General features: G+C 48.4%; 1 protein-coding gene across 6 annotated transcripts in view; it reads left to right on the forward strand.

Moving 5' to 3' along the window:
* Window positions 1–22,569, forward strand: part of LOC140723130 (uncharacterized) — a 1,246,679-nt gene that overhangs the window by 963,335 nt on the left and 260,775 nt on the right. For 3 of the 6 annotated variants that reach the window (XM_073037763.1, XM_073037764.1, XM_073037761.1), the window contains exon 2: window positions 12,239–12,502. In XM_073037763.1, the coding sequence (XP_072893864.1) occupies window positions 12,500–12,502 (3 nt within the window). In that variant the 5' untranslated portion in view covers window positions 12,239–12,499. Of the gene's footprint in view, window positions 1–10,779; window positions 10,818–11,559; window positions 12,503–19,411; window positions 19,772–22,569 lie in introns of those variants that run through there. The other 3 variants (XR_012097813.1, XM_073037765.1, XM_073037762.1) reach the window with 3 other exon arrangements.

Consider the following 22,569-nt stretch of genomic DNA (forward strand, 5'->3'; position numbering starts at 1 on the left):
TGAATACGCGCCCCCTACAGCATCCGCGCGCGGGACGGGACTGTGAATACGCGCCCCATACAGCATCCGCGCCCGGGACGGGACTGTGAATACGCGCCCCCTACAGCATTCCCGCGTGGGACGGGACTGTGAATACGCGCCCCCTACAGCATCCGCGCCCGGGACGGGACTGTGAATACGCGCCCCCTACAGCATTCCCGCTTGGGACGGGACTGTGAATACACGCCCCCTGCAGCATTCCCGCGTGGGACTGGACTGTGAATACGCGCCCCCTACAGCATCCGCGCGCGGGACGGGACTGTGAATACGCGCCCCCTACAGCATCCGCGCGTGGGACGGGACTGTGAATACGCGCCCCCTACAGCATCCGCGCGTGGGACGGGACTGTGAATACGCGCCCCCTACAGCATCCGCGCGTGGGACGGGACTGTGAATACGTGCCCCCTACAGCATTCCCGCGTGGGACGGGACTGTGAATACGCGCCCCCTACAGCATCCGCGCGTGGAATGGGACTGTGAATACGCGCCCCCTACAGCATTCCCGCGTGGGACGGGACTGTAAATACGCGCCCCCTACAGCATTCCCGCCCGGGATGGGACTGTGAATACACGCCCCCTACAGCATCCGCGCGTGGGACGGGACTGTGAATACGTGCCCCCTACAGCATCCGCGCGTGGGACGGGACTGTGAATACGTGACCCCTACAGCATTCCCGCGTGGGACGGGACTGTGAATACGCGCCCCCTACAGCATTCCCGCGTGGGACGGGACTGTGAATACGCGCCCCTTACAGCATTCCCGCGTGGGACGGGACTGTAAATACGTGCCCCTTACAGCATCCGCCCGTGGGACGGGACTGTGAATACGCGCCCCCTACAGCATCCGCGCGTGGGACGGGACTGTGAATACGTGACCCCTACAGCATCCGCGCGTGGGACGGGACTGTGAATACGCGCCCCCTACAGCATCCGCGCGCGGGATGCGACTGTGAATACGCGCCCCCTACAGCATTCCCGCGTGGGACGGGACTGTGAATACGCGCCCCCTACAGCATCCGCGCGTGGGACGGGACTGTGAATACGCGCCCCCTACAGCATCCGCGCGTGGGACGGGACTGTGAATACGTGCCCACTACAGCATTCCCGCGCGGGACGGGACTGGGAATACGCGCCCCCTACAGCATTCCCGCGCGGGACGGGACTGTGAATACGCGCCCCCTACAGCATTCCCGCGTGGGACGGGACTGTGAATACGCGCCCCCTACAGCATTCCCGCCCGGGACGGGACTGTGAATACGCGCCCCCTACAGCATCCGCGCGTGGGACGGGACTGTGAATACGCGCCCCTTACAGCATTCCCGCCCGGGATGGGACTGTGAATACGCGCCCCCTACAGCATTCCCGCGCGGGACGGGACTGTGAATACGCGCCCCCTACAGCATTCCCGCGTGGGACGGGACTGTGAATACGCGCCCCCTACAGCATTCCCGCCCGGGACGGGACTGTGAATACGCGCCCCCTACAGCATCCGCGCGTGGGACGGGACTGTGAATACGCGCCCCTTACAGCATTCCCCGCCCGGGATGGGACTGTGAATACGCGCCCCCTACAGCATCCGCGCGTGGGACGGGACTGTGAATACGCGCCCCCTACAGAATTCCCGCGTGGGACGGGACTGAGAATACGCGCCCCCTACAGCATTCCCGCGTGGGACGGGACTGTGAATACGCGCCCCTACAGCATCCGCGCGTGGGACGGGACTGTGAATACGCGCCCCTACAGCATCCGCGCGTGGGACGGGACAGTGAATACGCGCCCCCTACAGCATCCGCGCGTGGGACGGGACTGTGAATACGCGCCCCCTACAGAATTCCCGCGTGGGACGGGACTGAGAATACGCGCCCCCTACAGCATTCCCGCGTGGGACGGGACTGTGAATACGCGCCCCCTACAGCATTCCCGCCCGGGACGGGACTGTGAATACGCGCCCCCTACAGCATCCGCGCTTGGGACGGGACTGTGAATACGCGCCCCTTACAGCATTCCCGCCCGGGATGGGACTGTGAATACGCGCCCCCTACAGCATCCGCGCGTGGGACGGGACTGTGAATACGCGCCCCCTACAGAATTCCCGCGTGGGACGGGACTGAGAATACGCGCCCCCTACAGCATTCCCGCGTGGGACGGGACTGTGAATACGCGCCCCTACAGCATCCGCGCGTGGGACGGGACTGTGAATACGCGCCCCTACAGCATCCGCGCGTGGGACGGGACAGTGAATACGCGCCCCCTACAGCATCCGCGCGTGGGACGGGACTGTGAATACGCGCCCCCTACAGAATTCCCGCGTTGGACGGGACTGAGAATACGCGCCCCCTACAGCATTCCCGCGTGGGACAGGACTGTGAATACGCGCCCCCTACAGCATCCGCGCGTGGGACGGGACTGTGAATACGCGCCCCCTACAGCATTCCCGCGCGGGACGGGACTGTGAATACGCGCCCCCTACAGCATCCGCGCGTGGGACGGGACTGTGAATACGCGCCCCCTACAGCATCCGCGCGTGGGACGGGACTGTGAATACGCGCCCCCTACAGAATTCCCGCGTGGGACGGGACTGAGAATACGCGCCCCCTACAGCATTCCCGCGTGGGACAGGACTGTGAATACGCGCCCCCTACAGCATCCGCGCGTGGGACGGGACTGTGAATACGCGCCCCCTACAGCATTCCCGCGCGGGACGGGACTGTGAATACGCGCCCCCTACAGCATCCGCGCGTGGGACGGGACTGTGAATACGCGCCCCCTACAGCATCCGCGCGTGGGACGGGACTGTGAATACGCGCCCCCTACAGCATTCCCGCGTGGGACGGGACTGTGAATACGCGCCCCCTACAGCATTCCCGCGTGGGACGGGACTGTGAATACGCGCCCCCTACAGCATTCCCGCCCCGGACGGGACTGTGAATACGCGCCCCCTACAGCATCCGCGCGCGGGACGGGACTGTGAATACGCGCCCCATACAGCATCCGCGCCCGGGACGGGACTGTGAATACGCGCCCCCTACAGCATTCCCGCGTGGGACGGGACTGTGAATACGCGCCCCCTACAGCATCCGCGCCCGGGACGGGACTGTGAATACGCGCCCCCTACAGCATTCCCGCTTGGGACGGGACTGTGAATACACGCCCCCTGCAGCATTCCCGCGTGGGACTGGACTGTGAATACGCGCCCCCTACAGCATCCGCGCGCGGGACGGGACTGTGAATACGCGCCCCCTACAGCATCCGCGCGTGGGACGGGACTGTGAATACGCGCCCCCTACAGCATCCGCGCGTGGGACGGGACTGTGAATACGCGCCCCCTACAGCATCCGCGCGTGGGACGGGACTGTGAATACGTGCCCCCTACAGCATTCCCGCGTGGGACGGGACTGTGAATACGCGCCCCCTACAGCATCCGCGCGTGGAATGGGACTGTGAATACGCGCCCCCTACAGCATTCCCGCGTGGGACGGGACTGTAAATACGCGCCCCCTACAGCATTCCCGCCCGGGATGGGACTGTGAATACACGCCCCCTACAGCATCCGCGCGTGGGACGGGACTGTGAATACGTGCCCCCTACAGCATCCGCGCGTGGGACGGGACTGTGAATACGTGACCCCTACTGCATTCCCGCGTGGGACGGGACTGTGAATACGCGCCACCTACAGCATTCCCGCGTGGGACGGGACTGTGAATACGCGCCCCTTACAGCATTCCCGCGTGGGACGGGACTGTAAATACGTGCCCCTTACAGCATCCGCCCGTGGGACGGGACTGTGAATACGCGCCCCCTACAGCATCCGCGCGTGGGACGGGACTGTGAATACGTGACCCCTACAGCATCCGCGCGTGGGACGGGACTGTGAATACGCGCCCCCTACAGCATCCGCGCGCGGGATGCGACTGTGAATACGCGCCCCCTACAGCATTCCCGCGTGGGACGGGACTGTGAATAAGCGCCCCCTACAGCATCCGCGCGTGGGACGGGACTGTGAATACGCGCCCCCTACAGCATCCGCGCGTGGGATGGGACTGTGAATACGTGCCCCCTACAGCATCCGCGCGTGGGACGGGACTGTGAATACGTGCCCCCTACAGCATTCCCGCGTGGGACGGGACTGTGAATACGCGCCCCCTACAGCATCCGCGCGTGGGACGGGACTGTGAATACTCGCCCCCTACAGCATCCGCGCGTGGGACGGGACTGTGAATACGCGCCCCCTACAGCAGCCGCGCGCGGGACGGGACTGTGAATACGTGCCCCCTACAGCATTCCCGCGTGGGACGGGACTGTGAATACGCGCCCCCTACAGCATCCGCGCGCGGGACGGGACTGTGAATACGCGCCCCCTACAGCATCCGCGCGCGGGACGGGACTGTGAATACGCGCCCCCTACAGCATCCGCGCGTGGGACGGGACTGTGAATACGCGCCCCCTACAGCATCCGCGCGCGGGACGGGACTGTGAATACGCGCCCCCTACAGCATCCGCGCGTGGGACGGGACTGTGAATACGCGCCCCCTACAGCATCCGCGCGTGGGACGGGACTGTGAATACGCGCCCCCTACAGCATCCGCGCGTGGGACGGGACTGTGAATACGCGCCCCCTACAGCATCCGCGCGTGGGACGGGACTGTGAATACGCGCCCCCTACAGCATCCGCGCGTGGGACGGGACTGTGAATACGCGCCCACTACAGCATCCACGCGCGGGATGGGACTGTGAATACGCGCCCCCTACAGCATCCGCGCGCGGGACGGGACTGTGAATACGCGCCCCCTACAGCATCCACGCGCGGGATGGGACTGTGAATACGCGCCCCCTACAGCATTCCCGCGCGGGACGGGACTGTGAATACGCGCCCCCTACAGCATCCGCGCGCGGGACGGGACTGTGAATACGCGCCCCCTACAGCATCCGCGCGTGGGACGGGACTGTGAATACGCGCCCCCTACAGCATTCCCGCGCGGGACGGGACTGTGAATACGCGCCCCCTACAGCATCCGCGCGCGGGACGGGACTGTGAATACGCGCCCCCTACAGCATCCGCGCGTGGGACGGGACTGTGAATACGCGCCCCCTACAGCATTCCCGCGCGGGACGGGACTGTGAATACGCGCCCCCTACAGCATCCGCGCGCGGGACGGGACTGTGAATACGCGCCCCCTACAGCATCCGCGCGTGGGTCGGGACTGTGAATACGCGCCCCCTACGGCATCTGCGCGTGGGACGGGACTGTGAATACGCGCCCCCTACAGCATTCCCGCGTGGGACGGGACTGTGAAAACGTGACCCTAATACTAAAGAAGGAAATCAGGAAGGAAAAAAGACATGAGGTGGCTTTGGCAGATAACGTGAAGGAAAACCTGAAGGGTTTCTACAAGTATATTGAGAGTAAAAGGATAGTAAGGGACAAAATTGGTCCCCTAGAAGATCAGAGTGGTCGTCTATGTGTGGAGCCTCACGAGATGGGGGAGATTTTAAACAGTTTTTTTGCATCAGTATTTACTCAGGAAACTGGCATAGTGTATATGGAAGGAAGGGAAACAAGCAGTAGTGTCATGGAACATTTGTAGATTAAAGAGGAGGAGTTGCTTGCTGCCTTACAGTGAATAAAGGTAGATAAATCCCCCGGGCCTGACTTGACATTTCCTCGGACCTTGAGAGAGACTAGTGTAGAAATTGCAGGGGACCTGGCAGAAATATTTAAAATGTCCCCAGCTACCTGTGCAGTGCCGGAGGATTGGAGGGTAGCTCATGTTGTTCCGTTGTTTTAAAAAGGCTCCAATAGTAAACCAGGTAATTACAGGCCAGTGAGCCTGACATCAGTAGTAGGTCAGTTATTGGAAGGTGTTCTGAGAGATCGGATATACAAGTATTTGGACAGCCAAGGGCTGATTAAGGATAGTCAGTATGGCTTTGTGTGTGGTAGATCGTGTTTAACAAATCTTGTAGAATTTTTCGAAGAGGTTACCAAGAAAGTAGATGAAGGAAAGGCTGTGGATGTTGTCTGCATGAACTTTAGTAAGGCCTTTGACAAGGTCCCACATGGGAGGTCAGAAGGTTCAGACACTAGGTATCCACAGAGAGGTTGGAGACTGGATTCGAAATTGGCTGTGTGGGAAAAGACAGAGAGTGGTAGTGGATGATTACTTCTCAGACTGGAGGCCTGTGACTAGTGGTGTGCCTCAGGGATCTGTGCTGGGACCATTGTTGTTTGTTGTCTATATCAATGATATAGATGTGGTCAATTAGATCAGCAATTTTGCTGTTGACACCAAGATTGGAGGCGTTGTGGACAGCGAGGAAGGCTTTCAAAGCTCGCCGAGGGATCTGGACCAACTGGAAAAATGGGCCAGAAAATGACAGATGGAATTTAATGCAGACATTAAATTCTGCATGAGGTGAGGTGAGGTGAGGTGTGAGGTGTTGCATTTTGGAAGGACAAACCAAGGTAGGACATACACAGTAAACGGTAGGGCACAGAGGAGTGCGGAGGAACAAAGGGATCTGGGAGTTCAGGTACATAATTCCCTGAAAGTGGCGTCACAGGTAGACAGGGTTGTAAAGAAGGCCTTTGCCATCCTAGCATTCATAAATCAAAGTACTGAGTACAGGAGTTGGGATGTTCTGCTGAGGTTGTATAAGGCATTGGTGAAGCCAGATTTGGAGTATTATCTGCAGTTCTGGTCACCTAACTATAGGAAGGATATCAGTAAGATTGAAAGAGTGCAGAGAAGATTTACTAGGATGTTGCCAGGTCTTCAGGAGTTGAGTTACAGGGAAAGATTGAACAGGTTAGGACTTTATTCCTTGGGTGTAGAAGAATGAGGGGGGGGGGGATTTGATAGAGGTTTACAAAATTATGAGGGGTATAGACAGTAAATGTGAGTAGGTTCTTTCCACTTAGATTCGGAAAGATAAAAACAGGAGGACATGGTTTTAGGGTGAAAGCGGAAAGGTTTAAGGGGAACATGAGGAGGATCTTCTTCACTCAGAGAGTGGTGGGAGTGTGGAACGAGCTGCTATCTGACGTGGTAAATGCGAGCTCACTCTTAAGTTTTAAGAATAAATTGGATAGATACCCGGATGGGAGAGGTCTGGAGAGTTACGGACTGGGTGTAGGTCAATGGGACAAGCGGAATAAAGTTTCCGCACAGACTAGAAGCGCCAAATGGCCTGTTTTCTGTGCTGTAGTGTTCTATGGTTCTATGGAGTGAAATAAACACGACATGAGAATTATCGATCGATTAATTTAAGCTCGTTCACCGCATCCGTCAACCGAACAGAAACATAGGGAATTCAGCAGCTGATGGGGGCGGCGGGTCCTGAGCTCTCCCGGGTCCTAAAATCCACCCGTAAAGAGACAGGTTACTGGGACAAGTGGGGGCGGTGCTTACCGGAGAAGACAGTGAAGATTATTCATTAAGTTCATCTGCCATTTCTTTGTCCCCCATTAGTACTTCACCAGCATCATTTTCCAGTGGTCTAGTATCAACTCTCATCTCCCTTTCACTCTTCATGTAACTGAAAACTAAACTTTTAGTATCCTGATTTATATTATTGGCCAGTTTGCCCTCATATTTCGTCTTGACCATTCTTATGGCTTTTTTCGTTGCCTTTTGTTGGATTTTAAGAGCATCTTAATAATCCAACATCTCACTCATCTTTGCTACCCTATATGTCATTTCCTTAGGCTTAACACAATTATTACATGCCTTTTCCAGCTCAAACTGTGAATTGATTTAAAGTCAGTCCCATAATTGAATAAAGTTTTTATCTGAAAACTATCTACCCTCGCAAAGATTGTACTGAAGACTGCATTTGATTTTTGTTCAGCCTTGTATGCTTCACATTGAAATAGTATGTGTTTCGACAGTTTCATAATGACAAAATGTACATGGCACAGAATGAAGTTTTCCAATTACATACAAGGCATAATTAAGCATAGTGTGGGCATTTCTATGTCATGTCAATATCATTCCTTCCCTTGTTTTAAGCTCCTCTTCTATAAACCCAACAGGTTTATGTATTCTGTAAAGGTGTCTGTCCTTATGTCCATTATCCTACGTCTTGCCATAAGCCCCTAATTCTTAACACCACCAACCCTTTAGCTTCTAATTTGCTAAGTGGAAGGTCTATATCCACAGCTTAACATTTAACAGCTTTTGGTGCTAAACAGTCAATATCATCATTTCCCTCAACAGTGTGATGTGCAGGGCCCATAATGTGCAGACATATAAATCAAACTTTATATATGAAATACTGTTCTATATGAAATTCTGAGCTTATGCCAGAATGACCTGTTTAAGACTCATCAAAGCCGAAATGTATTCTGAGCAAATTATATGGACCAATTTTCTCCACCCACTGTAAGCCTAAACTGTTGGCAAAGAATTCTGCTTCCTATGCTGATAAATGGCTATAAGTCATCTCTTTATCATTACCTGCAACTCAGGCACACAGAAACAGCCACACCAACATCCCCAGTTAACTTTTCTTTTGATTCATCTGTAGAAATGGTTACTGTATGATACTAACTTTTATTAATTTACTGATGAACCAACAGACTCTCAGGCAGAACCGAATCCGATCGTGTAACCTAAAATCAACTGAAGTCATTGGAAAAAACAAGGTGGGGTTACAAAGAAAGCTACAGTGGGACATATTGTATCATCAAATACACCCGTATTCCCAGCGTGATAAGAACCCAGCCACCCAAAACAAAAAACACTCTTCTTGTGATGACCCCAACCGTCCTCCAGAACACCTTTAACAGAATGATCATTTCCTTGCCCCCGCAAATTAATCCAATATGTTGACATCAACTTGAACCTCTGTTACTTTGAGGGCAATTGTCCCATTGCAATCAGTAAAGCCAAAACAGAAAACAACATTACTGCACCAGAACACAATCTTAAAACTGTAATTGTATCAAATACAAACATTTTTAATTTGAAGATGAAGGTGATCCATAAGCCACACAGACAGAATCAAGAACAGATCAAATTAAACAAATATAATTGGTCAACAAAGATTTTCATGTTGCACCCAAGAATACCCACTTAGATGCCTGAGGAGATTTGAAGCTCCTTTACATTTATCAATTATTTTACTGATAGCTGCTTCCATGTCAGCTGATTATCCATCCACATACTGAGAAATCTTACCACTGACACTTCCTCAAGATAGTAATCATTTAATTTATAATCAAGTGCAAGTCTATTAATCCTGCTTGTAAACCACGTAATGTGTTTTAACGACTGAAAGCTTAAAATCCTCATCAATCTGCCCACTGTTTGACCTATTAATTGTAAATTGCAATTAATACCTCTAATCTATAAAGCTACATCATTTGTATATTGTGATGTACCCAGGGTATCCCATTTTCCCATCTCAGAGAAAATATCATTAATCATAATATTAAATAATGAAGGGCTACAAATACTGCCTTGTGGGATCCCATTCTCTATCTCATAGAAACACAAACATAACATGCCGACCCGTACTTGCACAGTCCGTCCAAATAAAAAACTCAGAAAAATTATACAATGTCCCTCTCACTCCTAATTTAATCAAAAGTCCTTTCTTCCATATCATTTCCCTTTTCAGTATCAAGAAATACTGCTATTACAACATCTTTATTTAATTGTGCTTTCCGAATATCATCTTCCAAACCTAAAACTGAATCTAATGTAATTTCACCCTTCCAAAATCCACTCTAATGAAACACTTCATCACCACTCTTTCCAAAATATAATTCAAGTGCTTGATTACCATACATTGCATAAGTTTACATAAATGAGACATTCACGATATAGGCCCTTAACTAGGATAAAATGGGGATTTAATATTTTCACAAAAGAGAGTTATATACAATTACAATTTCAAATATCACTCTTACCTGAAGACACCTGACCTGCATTATTAATAGACTTCTTAAATTCATACAAAGAAATTTCTCCCTCAGTGATACTATCATTGCTACAGCTGACTTCCAGCACATCGGGGTATTCACTGAAAAACATATCCCAACATTGTTTAACTTCTTCACTTAAATTATCCTGATTATTACTGTTAGCAAATGACCCAGCCAGTAACACAACCTTCCCTGTTTTAGTAACAATCATTTGGCCCTCATTAATCAACACTGGAATATTATGATCCCCACAAATCCCATTTTCGAAAACATATCCCAAACAATTCCAAGTTTGATATCCCTTCCAATATTATCTCTATATAACCTCCAGTAAATCACCTACTTCCTCACCACGGCCTTTGCCCTTTTAATGTTAATAATGTAACTCGGGGACTGATGAACCATCACATAAAAACTCACATTTCTCCCAATTTGCTTCCTGTCCCGTTATAAATCCAAATCCAAACTCATAAAGACAGGAATTCTGACTGACGTTCACATAAACTAATCACCCTCCGAGTTCCCATTTGAGCGACAGGCACTATAGCCAATGACAGCAGGGTTCAGTTTGAATTCTGAGCAACTATAGGCTGGAGGAAATCGGCCCATGAGCAGCCCCTCCTCTTCCGCTCCATCGCCATGGCGGAGATCAGCGATTCGCTTCTGTCGCTGACGCCGGCCTCGGCGCCCACAAGGACGGGTGTGATTCCCCTTCGCGCCTCGGTGGGTCTGTTTCGGTGACGTCTGTGGTGGCTGACGAAACATGCTTTGACAGGGAGCGAGCGAGGCCCAATGACTACAACTCCCAGAATGCCCCACTGATGACGTTGTGGTGTTGTTCAGCAATAAGGTATAAAAGCAAAATGGAGGAAAATGTAATGCATTACGTTTTCTGTACTGTGTCGTGCCTTCAATAAAAAATTTTAAAAAAAGAGAGATTCCAGCGAGAAATAGATAGAACATAGAACAATACAGCACAGTACAGGCCCTTCGGCGCACAATGTTGTGCCGCCACTTAAACTCTGCCTCCCTAAACTTAAATTCCTCCATATATCTGTCTAGTAGTCTCTTAAACTTCACTAGTGTATCTGCCTCCACCACTGACTCGGGCAGTGCATTCCAGGCACCAACCACTCTCTGAGTATAAAATCTTCCTCTATTATCCTCCCTTGAACTTCCCTCCCCTTAGCTTAAAGCCATGTCCTCTTGTACTGAGCAGTGGTGCCCTGGGGAAGAGGCACTGGCTGTCCACTCTATCTATTCCCCTTAATATCAACTATACCGCTATCATTTCTCCTCTCATCCTCCTTCTCTCCAGAGAGTAAAGCCCTAGCTTCCTTAATCTCTGATCATATTGCACACCCTCTAAACCAGGCAGCATTCTGGTAAATCTCCTCTGTAACCTTTCCAATCCTTCCACATCCTTCTTATAGTGAGGTGACCAGAACTGGACAGAGTACTCCAAGTGTGGCCCAACCAGAGTTTTATAGAGCTGCATCATTACACAGTGACTCTTAAACTCTGTCCCTCGACTTATAAAAGCTAACACCCCATAAGCTTTCTTAACGACTCTGTCTACGTGTGAGGTAACTTTTAGGGAACTGTGAACATGGAGACCCAGATCCCTCTGCTCCTCCACACTTCCAAGTATCCTGCCATTTACTTTGTACTCTGCCTTGGAGTTTGTCCCTCCAAAGTCTACCACCCCACGCTTCTCCAGGTTGAACTCTATCTGCCACTTCTCAGTCCACTCCTGCATCCTATCAATGTCTCTCTGCAATCTTTGACAATTCTCTGCACTATCCACAACACCACCAACCTTTGTGTCTTCTGCAAACTTGCCAACTCATCGTTCTACCCCGACATCCAGGTCGTTAATAAAAATCACGAAAAGTAGAGGTCACAGAACTGATCCTTGTGGGACACCACTAGTTACAACCCTCCAATCCGAATGTACTCCCTCCACCACAACTCTCTGCTTTCTGCAGGCAAACCAATTCTGAATCCACCTGGTCAATCATCCCTGGATCCCATGCCTACTGACATTCTGAATAAGCCTACCGTGTGGAACCTTATCAAATGCATTACTAAAATCCATGTAGATCACATCCACTGCACTACCCTCATCTATATGCCGGGTCACCTCCTAAAAGAACTCCATCAGGCTTGCTAGACACGATCTGCCCTTCAGAAAGCCATGCTGACTGTCACTGATCAGACCATGATCTCTGAATGCCAATAAATCTTATCTTTGTGAATCTTTTCCAACAGCTTTCCCACCACAGATGTAAGGCTCAATGGTCTATATCCGGACTATCCCTACTACCCTTTTTGAACAAGGGGACAACATTCGCCTCCCTCCAATCCTCCGGGACCATTCCCGTGGACAATGAGGACATAATGACCCTAGCCAGAGGCTCAGCAATCTATTTCCTCGCCTCGGATGCAGAACTGGGAAGTGGCAGATGGAGTTCAACACAGATGAAGAGATTCATTTCTGCAGGTCAAATTTGAACACAGAATATAATATTAATGGTAAGACTCTTGGCAGTGTGGAGGGTCAGAGAGATCTTGGGGTCCATGTCCATACGACACTCAAAGCTGCTGTGGGGGTTGGCAGTGTTGTTAGGAAAACGTCTGGTGTGATGGCCTTCATCAACCATGGGATTGAGTTCAAGAGCTGTGAGGTGATGTTGAAGCTATATTTCTCCTAACCTGTACATAAGTAATTGTAATAAGATGATGAGAGGCTTTGACTATGTGGATAACCAGAGGCATTTTCCCAGGCTTGAAGTGACTAACACGAGGGGACGTAGTTTTAAGCTGCTTGGAAGTCGGTACCGAGGGAATGTCAGGGGTAAGTTTCTTACACAGAGAGTGGTGGGTGCATGGAATGCACTGCCTGCAGCGATGGTGGAGGTGGATACAATAGGATATTTTAAGAGACTCTTAGATAGGTTCATGGAGCTTAGAAACATAGAGGGATATGCGATCAGGAAATCCTAGGCAGTCTCTAGAGTAGGTTACATGGTCGGTACAACATTGTGGGCTGAAGAGCCTGTAATGTGCTGTAGATTTCTGTGTTCTGTGTCAAAGACAGGCAGAGGGATTAGTTTAAATGGACAGGAGGACAGCATGGTAAGGTTGGGCCGAAGGGCCTGTGTTAGTGCCGTAAGGGAGCGGTTCTGTCCCAACCATCGACTCTATTCCCCTCAACAGATGCTGCCTGACTTGACAACGTTCTTGAAAAGTTACATTCAGTTCCGCTTAGCATTCTGTACAAAGGATGTTTTGTGCTGGAAGAGTGCAGAGGAGATTCATCATGATTGAGGGGGCTTGTGTTCATAAGTCCATAAGGCATAGGAACAGAATTAGGCCATTCAGCCCATCGAGTCTGCCGCCTTTCCATCATGGCTGATTCCAGATCGCACTCAATTCCAGATATCTGACCTCCCGCCATATCCTTTGATGCCCTGACCGATCAGGAAATGATCAACTTCCGCCTTGAATATACCCACACTCTCGGCCTCCACCGCAGTCTGTGGCAGAGCATTCCACAGATCCAATACACCTTGGCTAATAAAAAAAAATAAGCTGCTTACCTCTGTTTGAAAAGGTGGCCCCTCGACTTTGTGGCTGTGCCCCACCACAGGAAATACCTTCTCCACATCCACCTTATCCAGTCCTTTCAACATTCGGTAGGTTTCAATGAGATGCCCCCGCATTTTTCTGAGTTCCAGTGAACACAGGGTCCAAACGGCCAAATGCTCCTCATGTTTTAACTCCTTCATTCCCGAAACCATCTTTCTGAAGCTCCTCTGGACTCTCTCCAATGACAACACATCCTGTCTGAGATATGGGGCCTAACGCAGCCAGACTCGTGTCTTATAAAGCCTCAGCATTATCTCGTTGCTGTTATATTCATGGGGCGAAATTGGACTGTGATGATCTACAAGGGGATCTTGGAATCCGAGTTCATAACTCCCAGATAGTGGTTCCATTGTCAGGCAGTTATGTTGCAGTTGTATAAATCTCTAGTTTAACCACATCTGGAGAATTGCATTCGAATACAGGAATAATGCGGAGGTTTTGGATGGTGAGTGGAAGAGGCTTAACAGGATGCTGCCTGGATAAAGTGAGACTGGACAATCTCGGGTAATTTTCTCCGGAGTGGCAGAGGCTGAGGGAGGTCTGACAGACGTTTACAGGAATGTGAGAGACACAGACAGAGTGGACAGCTGGGATTTTTTCTCTAAGGAGGAAATGTCCAATGCCAGAGGGCATGAACTTCAGGAGAAAGGGGGAACACATCCTCATTGGACCTTTTTGCACTATTGAAGTATTTTGTAATTTAGTGTAATTTTGTATCTTTTCTTTGCATAGCTGCTGTTGGAAAAAAACAATTAGAAAAGTCAATGATGTTAAAAACCTGACTCAGGATGTTTAAAGGAGATTTGTGTTTCAAGTTTTGTTTTTCATTCCCATAGTGGTGGGTGTCTGGAGTGAATGTCAGGGGTGGTGGTGGAGGCAGATGTGATAGAGGCTATTAGATACCACGTGAATGTGAGGAGAATGGAGGGATGTGTTCCTTGTGTAGGCAGAAGGGATTGGTTTAGTAAGGCATGAAGTGACCAGTTCAATTGGTTCAGAACAACACAGTGAGCAGAAGGGCCTGTTCAAGGACAAGTACAGCAAGCAGAGCAGGTAAACTGGATAAAGTGATCCCACTCAGAGAACAGACTGTGACGTCAGTGGATATATGCCGGCATCACAGTTCTCTCTCCAAAGATACCTCACTGCTAGATAAAATGAAGTTTGTGATGTTTATAACCGATGTGGTGAATTGTACTGCTCAGACATGTCATCCTACTGAGGAAATTAAAATTATTGTGAAAGCTGCAGAAAGGTATCTTGGTGTAACTGGTATTTTGTGGGAACCTGTAAATGAAGCTCTGATTTGTAGGGGTTTCTGCATCCCAGTCTACTTGTGAATATATGTAAAGGAATTGAAATATTGAAGTGAAATGCAAGAAGCCTGATTTTACATGGTCAACACTTTCAGCAGTTTATTTCCGATTTGTCAGATTCTTCCGATGTTATATCTGTTCAGGAAACCTGCACATTTTAAGTTTTATTGCTGTGCAGGATTATATTGTCATTTGGCTTGACAGGTTAGTTGGTAGAGGAGTGGTGTTGTCAGTTTTATAAAGAAAGGGGCAGAGTATAGTATTGTGAATGGGAATAAAATGTATCATGAACTTGTAGAAAATCTTGATTCAACAGTTATGTGTGTAATTTTCTTTTGTGAGAATATTAACTTTCTGAATCGTATTTGGAGGTTTGGCCATCGACTTTTCTCATGGAAAATGGTTGTAGTAGTTCCCATTCTAAAACCCGGATCTCCCCGTCTGATCGTCCTTCTTGTAGACCAATATCATTAAAGTCTCATTTATGTAAACTTGTGGAATGTATGGTAATTGAGTGTTTGAATTATATTTTTGATAAAAGAGGTCATTTCACGTTTTATCAGAGGGGAATTTGGAACGGTAGAATAAGACCATAAGACAAAGGAGCAGAAGTCGGTCATTCGGTCCATCGAGTCTGCTCTGCCATTTTATCATGAGCTGATCCATTCTCCCATTTAGTCCCACTCCCCCACCTTCTCACCATATCCTTTGATACCCTGGCTACTCAGATACCTAGCAATCTCTGCCTTAAATAACATTGGAATCAGTTTGGGTTTGGAAGATCATATTAGGAAAGTACAGTTAAATAAAGAGTTGTAATAGCAATATTTTTGATATTGAAAAGGCAAATAATATTTATTGATGGACTTTTGATAAATTTTTGGAAATGCAATTGAGAGGGCTATTGTACAATTTTTTCTGATTGTTTCTATTTGTACGTCTTGTAATGGTCTGGATGGGCAAGTATGACATTGAATACATTTTTATATTTGGAAGATGGTATTAGTAAAACCAGTTAAATATAGATGTTGTAACAGCAGTATTTTTACTATTCAAAAGGCAGATGTTATTTATGGAAGGAAAGAATTTTTAATAAATTGTGGAAATGAGGATGGAGGGGCTGGTATCTAACTTTGAGTTGTTTTAATTGAACGTTTTGTGTCAGGTATGGGTGGGAAAATTATATTCAGGTTGTTATGAGATAGAAACTGGGATCCCACAGGCAGTATTTATTATTTTACATTACAATTAATATTTTTTTCTGAGATAGGTTTATCGTTGTGTAAATCTCTATATGCAGATGATGGAGGTTTATTGATTAGAGGTAGAAATTTCAATTTTACTGTATATAGGATGCATTCGCAATTAATAAGGTCGAAAAGTCGGCAAATAGATGGGACAAGTTATGTGTTTTACAGACAGGATTAATGAACCTGCACTTGATTGGAAATGATAGGAACTAATATGGTCAAACTCCTTAAAAGGTGTCAGTGGTAAGATTTCCAGGCATGTGGACGGATAATTAGCTGACATGGAAGCACCGGATAAGAAAATAATTGATTAATATAAAGAAACATTAAATATGCTCAGTTATCCCTGCGGGTATTCTAGGGTGTTACATGAAAGTATTTGTTGACCAATCTCATTTGTTTAATTGGATCTGTTCTTGATTATGGTTGTGGTTTATAGATCAGCTTCATCTTCAACTTTATTATGTTTGGGTGTGATACAAGCACAGGCTTTGAGATTGTGTTGTGGTGCAGTAAAGTTATCCCCTGTTTCGGCTTTACTGCATTGGTCAGGCCTAATCTGGAGTATTGTGTGTAGTTTTTGTTACTGGCCTGAAGGAAAGTTATCAACAACATTGAAAGAGTGGAGAGAAAATTTACAATACGTTTGCTGGGACTTGAGGACTCGAGCTTTCGGAAAAGCTGAGGACTTTATTCCCTTTAGTGTTGGAAAATGAAGGGGGATTTTGCAGATTTATACAAAATTATGAGTGTTGTTGACAGGGTAAATGCAGGCAGGATTTTTCCTCTGAGGTTGGGTGAGATGGGAACTGGAGGTCGCAGTTTAAGGGTGAAAGGTGAAATATTTAAGAGGAACCTGAGTGGGAATTCCTTCACTCAGAGGGTGGTGAGGGTGTGGGAAGAGCTGTCAGTGGAAGTTATGGATTTCATTGCAGAGAGGTTTGGATCAGTACATGGACGGGAGGGGTATTGAGGGCCATGGTCCAACTGCGGTTATGGGACTCGGCAGAATAACAATTCGGTACAGACTAAATGGGCAAAAGGGTTTGTTTGTTTGTTATAGTGCTCTCTGACTCCAAATAAAGTGCCAATGAAGGGGAATTGGTTGGGGCTGTTGTCGGGAAGCAAATGATGTGCTTTCAGGATTTCCTGCTGGGAATAGAAGTGAATTGATACTGGACATCCATGGTCAAAGTGTGGCGATCAGAGCCAGGGATTGTAAAGTTGTTGAAAACAAACAAACACATACACCCCCCCCCCCCACACACACTCTCTCTCTCTCTCACACTCACACTCTCTCTCTCTCTCTCACACTCACACACACACACACATTCTCTCTCACACACACACACTCACACACACACACACACACACACACACACACACACACACATTCTCTCACACTCACACACACACACACACACACACACACACACACACACACACACACACACACACACACACACACACACACACACACTCCCTTCAACTTCACATTGGCGTTCACCCCACTTCCCAAAAATATCTAGTTCCTCATCTTTGGCTCAAAATCTCGCCACCCTCCTGCCCCCATCTTCACCCCTTCCCACTTTTGCCACCTCTGCTTCCCCATTCCCTCACTGTCTCTTTCTCTCCATCTCTTGTCTCCCACTCCCTCATTCTTTCTCTTCCTCCTCTCCCCTCACCTATTTCCTTCTCTTCCACACACACTCTCTGTCTCTCTCCTGTCTTCATCTGTTCCCTTCCCCACTGACACACCCGTGTCCTCATCACATTCCTCCCTACCCTACCCACTCACACTCTCCTCCTTTATCTTGTTGTCTCTGTCTCCCTTTCTACCCAATGCTTCACCTGCCTCTCGCCTTCTCCCCAATTCCTCCTTTACTACAGCTCGTTTTCCCGGCCACCCTCCCGTCCCCACATCCCCCACCCCGCACTGTGATGACGTTTGACTCACACAGTGAATTGTCTGATGTTGTGCAATTCTTCGTTTTTTGGACAGTGACAGTGTTTTCTCGGAATATGAAGGCTTGTGGTTTCCGGGAGATGCCTGTTTGTTCCCTTTTTATGTGCTACAGAATAGGCGGGGGAGGGGAGTGTGGAGGTGAGAGGAGAGAGAGAGAGAGACTAAATATATGTAGCCTCAATCTCTTTCTCCCTGTCCTCCTCTCTTCATCCGTTCTCATCCAAACTGCCCCACTCTTTCCTCCACACATTCCTCCCTAATCTTCCCCCTTTTCTGTCGCCCGCTTTCCCCGCCACCCTCCCGTCCCCACATCCCCCACCCCGCAATGTGATGACGGTTGACATTCACAGTGAATTATAGATGTTGTGTAATACTTCATAGTTTGGAAAGCGGCAATGTTCTCTCAGAGATGAAGGCTTGTGGTTTCCGGGAGAGGCCAGTTTGTTCCCTTTCTGTGTGCTGCAGAATAGGCGGGGGAGGGGAGTGTGGAGTAGACGGGATAGCCGGGCGGGGGAGGGGATGTGGAGTAGACGGGATAGCCGTGTGTTCTCAGTAGCTACACCGTCACGACAAAGACCAAGCACCCTCTGCGAGCTGGTCTCTGACACAAACACACACAGACACGCAAAGAGACGGACAGACACATACGAGGACGCATATAAACACACAGAGATTCAGACCAGACATACAAAAATACTTTAAATATGAATGCAGTTTGCATTTTCAGCGTTTTAAGATGGATGTCGCTATTTTGTGAACTGTTTGAAATGATTCTTGCTCTGGGATAATCTAGTGTGCTTGTGGGGATGTCAGCGGGTTTGGGGGTTCACATGGAAATGGGTCTGCACATTGATTTGCGGATGTGCGAAGGTTTCAGGGTATGTTGGTGAATATGGATTTTGGAGTGTCGGTGAATTTGGGGGTCACACTGCTTTGGGCATTTGAGGGTGCACGGGGATTTGGGAGTATTTAGGGCTGCGCACAGATTTGAGTGTCTCAGCGGATTTGGGATTACACACGGATTTGAGGATTGTGCTGACTTAGAAACGTTTTGGAGAATATGGGGTGCACAGGGATTTGCGCAGACATAGGAGTTTGTCAGTGAATATGGGGGTGTTGGTGGATTTGCGGGCACCCACTGACACCGGGGTGAGGATGGTTTGGGGAGGAGCGTAGATTTAAAGGGATGACAACTAGAATATGGGGACTATGCATGTGGACGTGTGTTTGAAATTTAAACTTTGTTCTTGCTACTTTTCAGGAGGAGGCAGCTGTTTTGTGAACACAGTTCTTAAATATTCTCTCTCTCTCTCTTCGGCTGTCACTCAGAAACCAGCTCCAGCCTCTGAAAGTGACACTCAGAGTTAAGGAAACAGGAGCTGGTAACAGGTGTGTCGGTTGCTTTGGGGTGCACACTGACTGGAGGGTTGAATGTGGGTTTTTTTTTGGTGAGCACAGATTTGTGGGTGCACACCGATTTGCAGATATGTGAAGAGTGGGTGTGTTGGCGGATTCGGGGCTGACCACTGACTTGGGGAAACCGGTGGATTTCGAGGTGTTACAAATCTCATGGTTGTTCCCTTTATACAGACTTCAATAATAAATGCAATATGAACTTTGACCTCTTTTTTTGATTTTTTATTAATGGAGACAGCCATTCCGTGAAATGATTCCTGCACTTAATGTGTATGTGGGGTTGTGTGCAGATTTAGAGCTGTGACGAGTCTCAAGGCAAATTTACACTGGCAGCATATTCAATTGATCCCAACCTTTGTTGTGACAACTGACTCCCACATAAGGTCTAAATATTAACTCATTAATGTAATCACCATCTGTCTCCGTGGGGATTGCGCCGGTCAGACGTTATCAGGTGATGAGCCGGTGAAATATCCGGTCACCTCGGGGCTTCAGTTCATTAATAAAGCCGCGTCCTGAGAACACGGCAGTGGCTGCCGCAGTGTCTCCGGTCCGGGCTCCAGCTCCTCACATTCACCGCCTCATCTCCCAGGTGTTATTCCCGGGCGGATTGTCCCTTTGACCAGCAGCGGCGGGACATTAGGATAGTGTGGGTGGAGGGGGTGGGGAGTGTAAATGGATTGTCCTGGAGTGTCGAAACCTCACTGGGTCCGTCAGATGTCAGTCAAACAACTACTCTGGATTCCCCTCGCTCATTAGTCTGTGCATATGTTCATCTATTCCATTTCCCGCCCACCGAACTCACTGCCTGACACCACAAAATGGCGACGGTCTATTCGGATGCTGGTTGGCTAATCCACTGTCAATCACAACAGTCTCCGCCTTCCCCTTGAATGATTGGCTAACGTGAAGAACGAGGGCCGGGGTTTGTATAAATGACGGTGGACACTCCACTAACTACTGGAGTGTGGTGTAGAAAATTGGAACATAAATCACTCACTGCTTCCTTTTTCAAATGAAACCTAAATAACCCCTCAAAAGTCCTATAGATTGTACGTAACGAGACACAACACCGTGAATTAAATTAAAATTACTGCCATTACTTAAGAAAGCTTTTAAATGAAAACTAAACGACAGAGAGTAATGTTTTCCAACACGAACGAAGGAATAATGAAGCATAGTGTGCCAAATTCTAAGTCGTGTCAACGTGATTACTTACCTTCTTGTTTTACCCCCGATCTCCCATAAACCCAACAGGTATGTATTCTGTAAAGGCGTCTCATTTGATGTCCTTTATCCCACCAGTCTCGATATAATTATTAACCCACCCACCGCTTAGCTTCTGATGTGCTAGTTGAAATTTTAACAGCTTTTGTAACTGAACCGCTGTGTGTAGGGACCCATAGGAATTGGACATATCAACAAATACTCTGCGTATGAAATAATGTTTGATGAGTTTCCAACAATAAATCTGTCCTACTGCAAGAATTACCTGTTTTAAGACTCATCAAAACCGAACAGGCATCTGAACAAATTACAACTTAACTGGGATTGTTTTTGTACATGAATTACAGGTAATGATAAAGAAACAACTTACCAACCATTTATCAGTATATATAGTAGAATCTGTTTCCCTCAATTTAGGCTTACAGTGGGTGGTGGAAATCTGTTGATGTAAAGTTGTAATTTGTTCAGATGCCTGTTCGGTTTTGATTTCATAATAATTTTCCACAATATATTGAAGAATCAAGATTCTCAACCAGTACAGAATCCTTAGACTTCATTGAATTGTGTATCCTTAAATCAACTAAAGGCATTGAGAAAAACAATGTGGGGTTACCAAGAACGCGACAGTGGGACATATTGCATAATCCAACGAACCCATATTCCCAGCGTGATTAGAACCCAGTCCCTGGACAACAAGCTGTGTGAAACACAATACAATAAATGTTGTGTAATTGAGGGAATTATACAACATTGCATTGTTTGTAAGGGATACACAATATCATGGGATTTATTCTGAAGAGGGGAGATCTCGGAGAGTCTCTGCTGTTACCAACCCGCAGGTTCCGTTTACTGTGGACTGTCGCTTTAAGCGCCTGAGTGAGGCGGTACTATGACGTCAGTGACAGGCTGTCGCGGTGTGTGCAGATTAAAATACAGAGACGCAGAGAGAGAGAGAGGGAGGGAGAGAGAGGGAGGGAGGGAGGGAGAGGGGGGAGGGAGAGAGAGGAGAGGGGGAGGGAGGGAGAGAGAGAGAGAGAGGAGAGAGAGAGAGAGAGAGAGAGAGAGGAGAGAGAGAGAGAGAGAGAGAGAGAGAGGAGAGAGAGAGAGAGAGAGAGAGAGAGAGAGAGAGAGAGAGAGAGAGAGAGAGAACACAGTTACTCTGGCAATCTTCGCAAGACTTGAACAAGAACTACCGGGGCAAGTTTGCTCCAGAATGTGTGATTGTCACTTCGTATAATCAGAAGGAGTGGATTTTGGGATCTCTTGTTAACCCTTGCCTGGGTATGTTGTGTGGTGACCTCTGGAAGACGGTATTCCTGTGACAGGTCGTTTTCGTTGATAATTCGTATGTGGATTTGGAACGATGACGGACAGGATCTACGGCGACTGTTAACTCGTTTTCCCAGCGTGGAACCTGCGGAATACTTGGTACTTGCCTTCTCTCTCCAGTACAACGTGCATTGCGAATATCTCTTCCCCATCATTTATTCCGTGGATGACTGATCTTTCCTACTTTACCATCTCAAGACTCTGAGCCTTATTCCCCCATGCTCAATAGTTGGGAGTTATATTTACACATACACACCACAACATTGTGAACTTTTGTTTATCTTGGTTAAGTTACTATATTACAAGTAGTTACTAATAAAGATAGTGGTTTTAACATCAAAACCAGACTCCAGGTGTAATCTATTGCTGTTGGTTCGTTTCTTAAACGTAACATTTAGTAACACTGCTCAATACATTTGAGGAGGTTGAACAGGGAATTAAAGAGTG

The sequence above is a fragment of the Hemitrygon akajei genome, unplaced genomic scaffold, assembly GCF_048418815.1.
Source record: "Hemitrygon akajei unplaced genomic scaffold, sHemAka1.3 Scf000101, whole genome shotgun sequence".
Taxonomy (NCBI): domain Eukaryota; kingdom Metazoa; phylum Chordata; class Chondrichthyes; order Myliobatiformes; family Dasyatidae; genus Hemitrygon; species Hemitrygon akajei.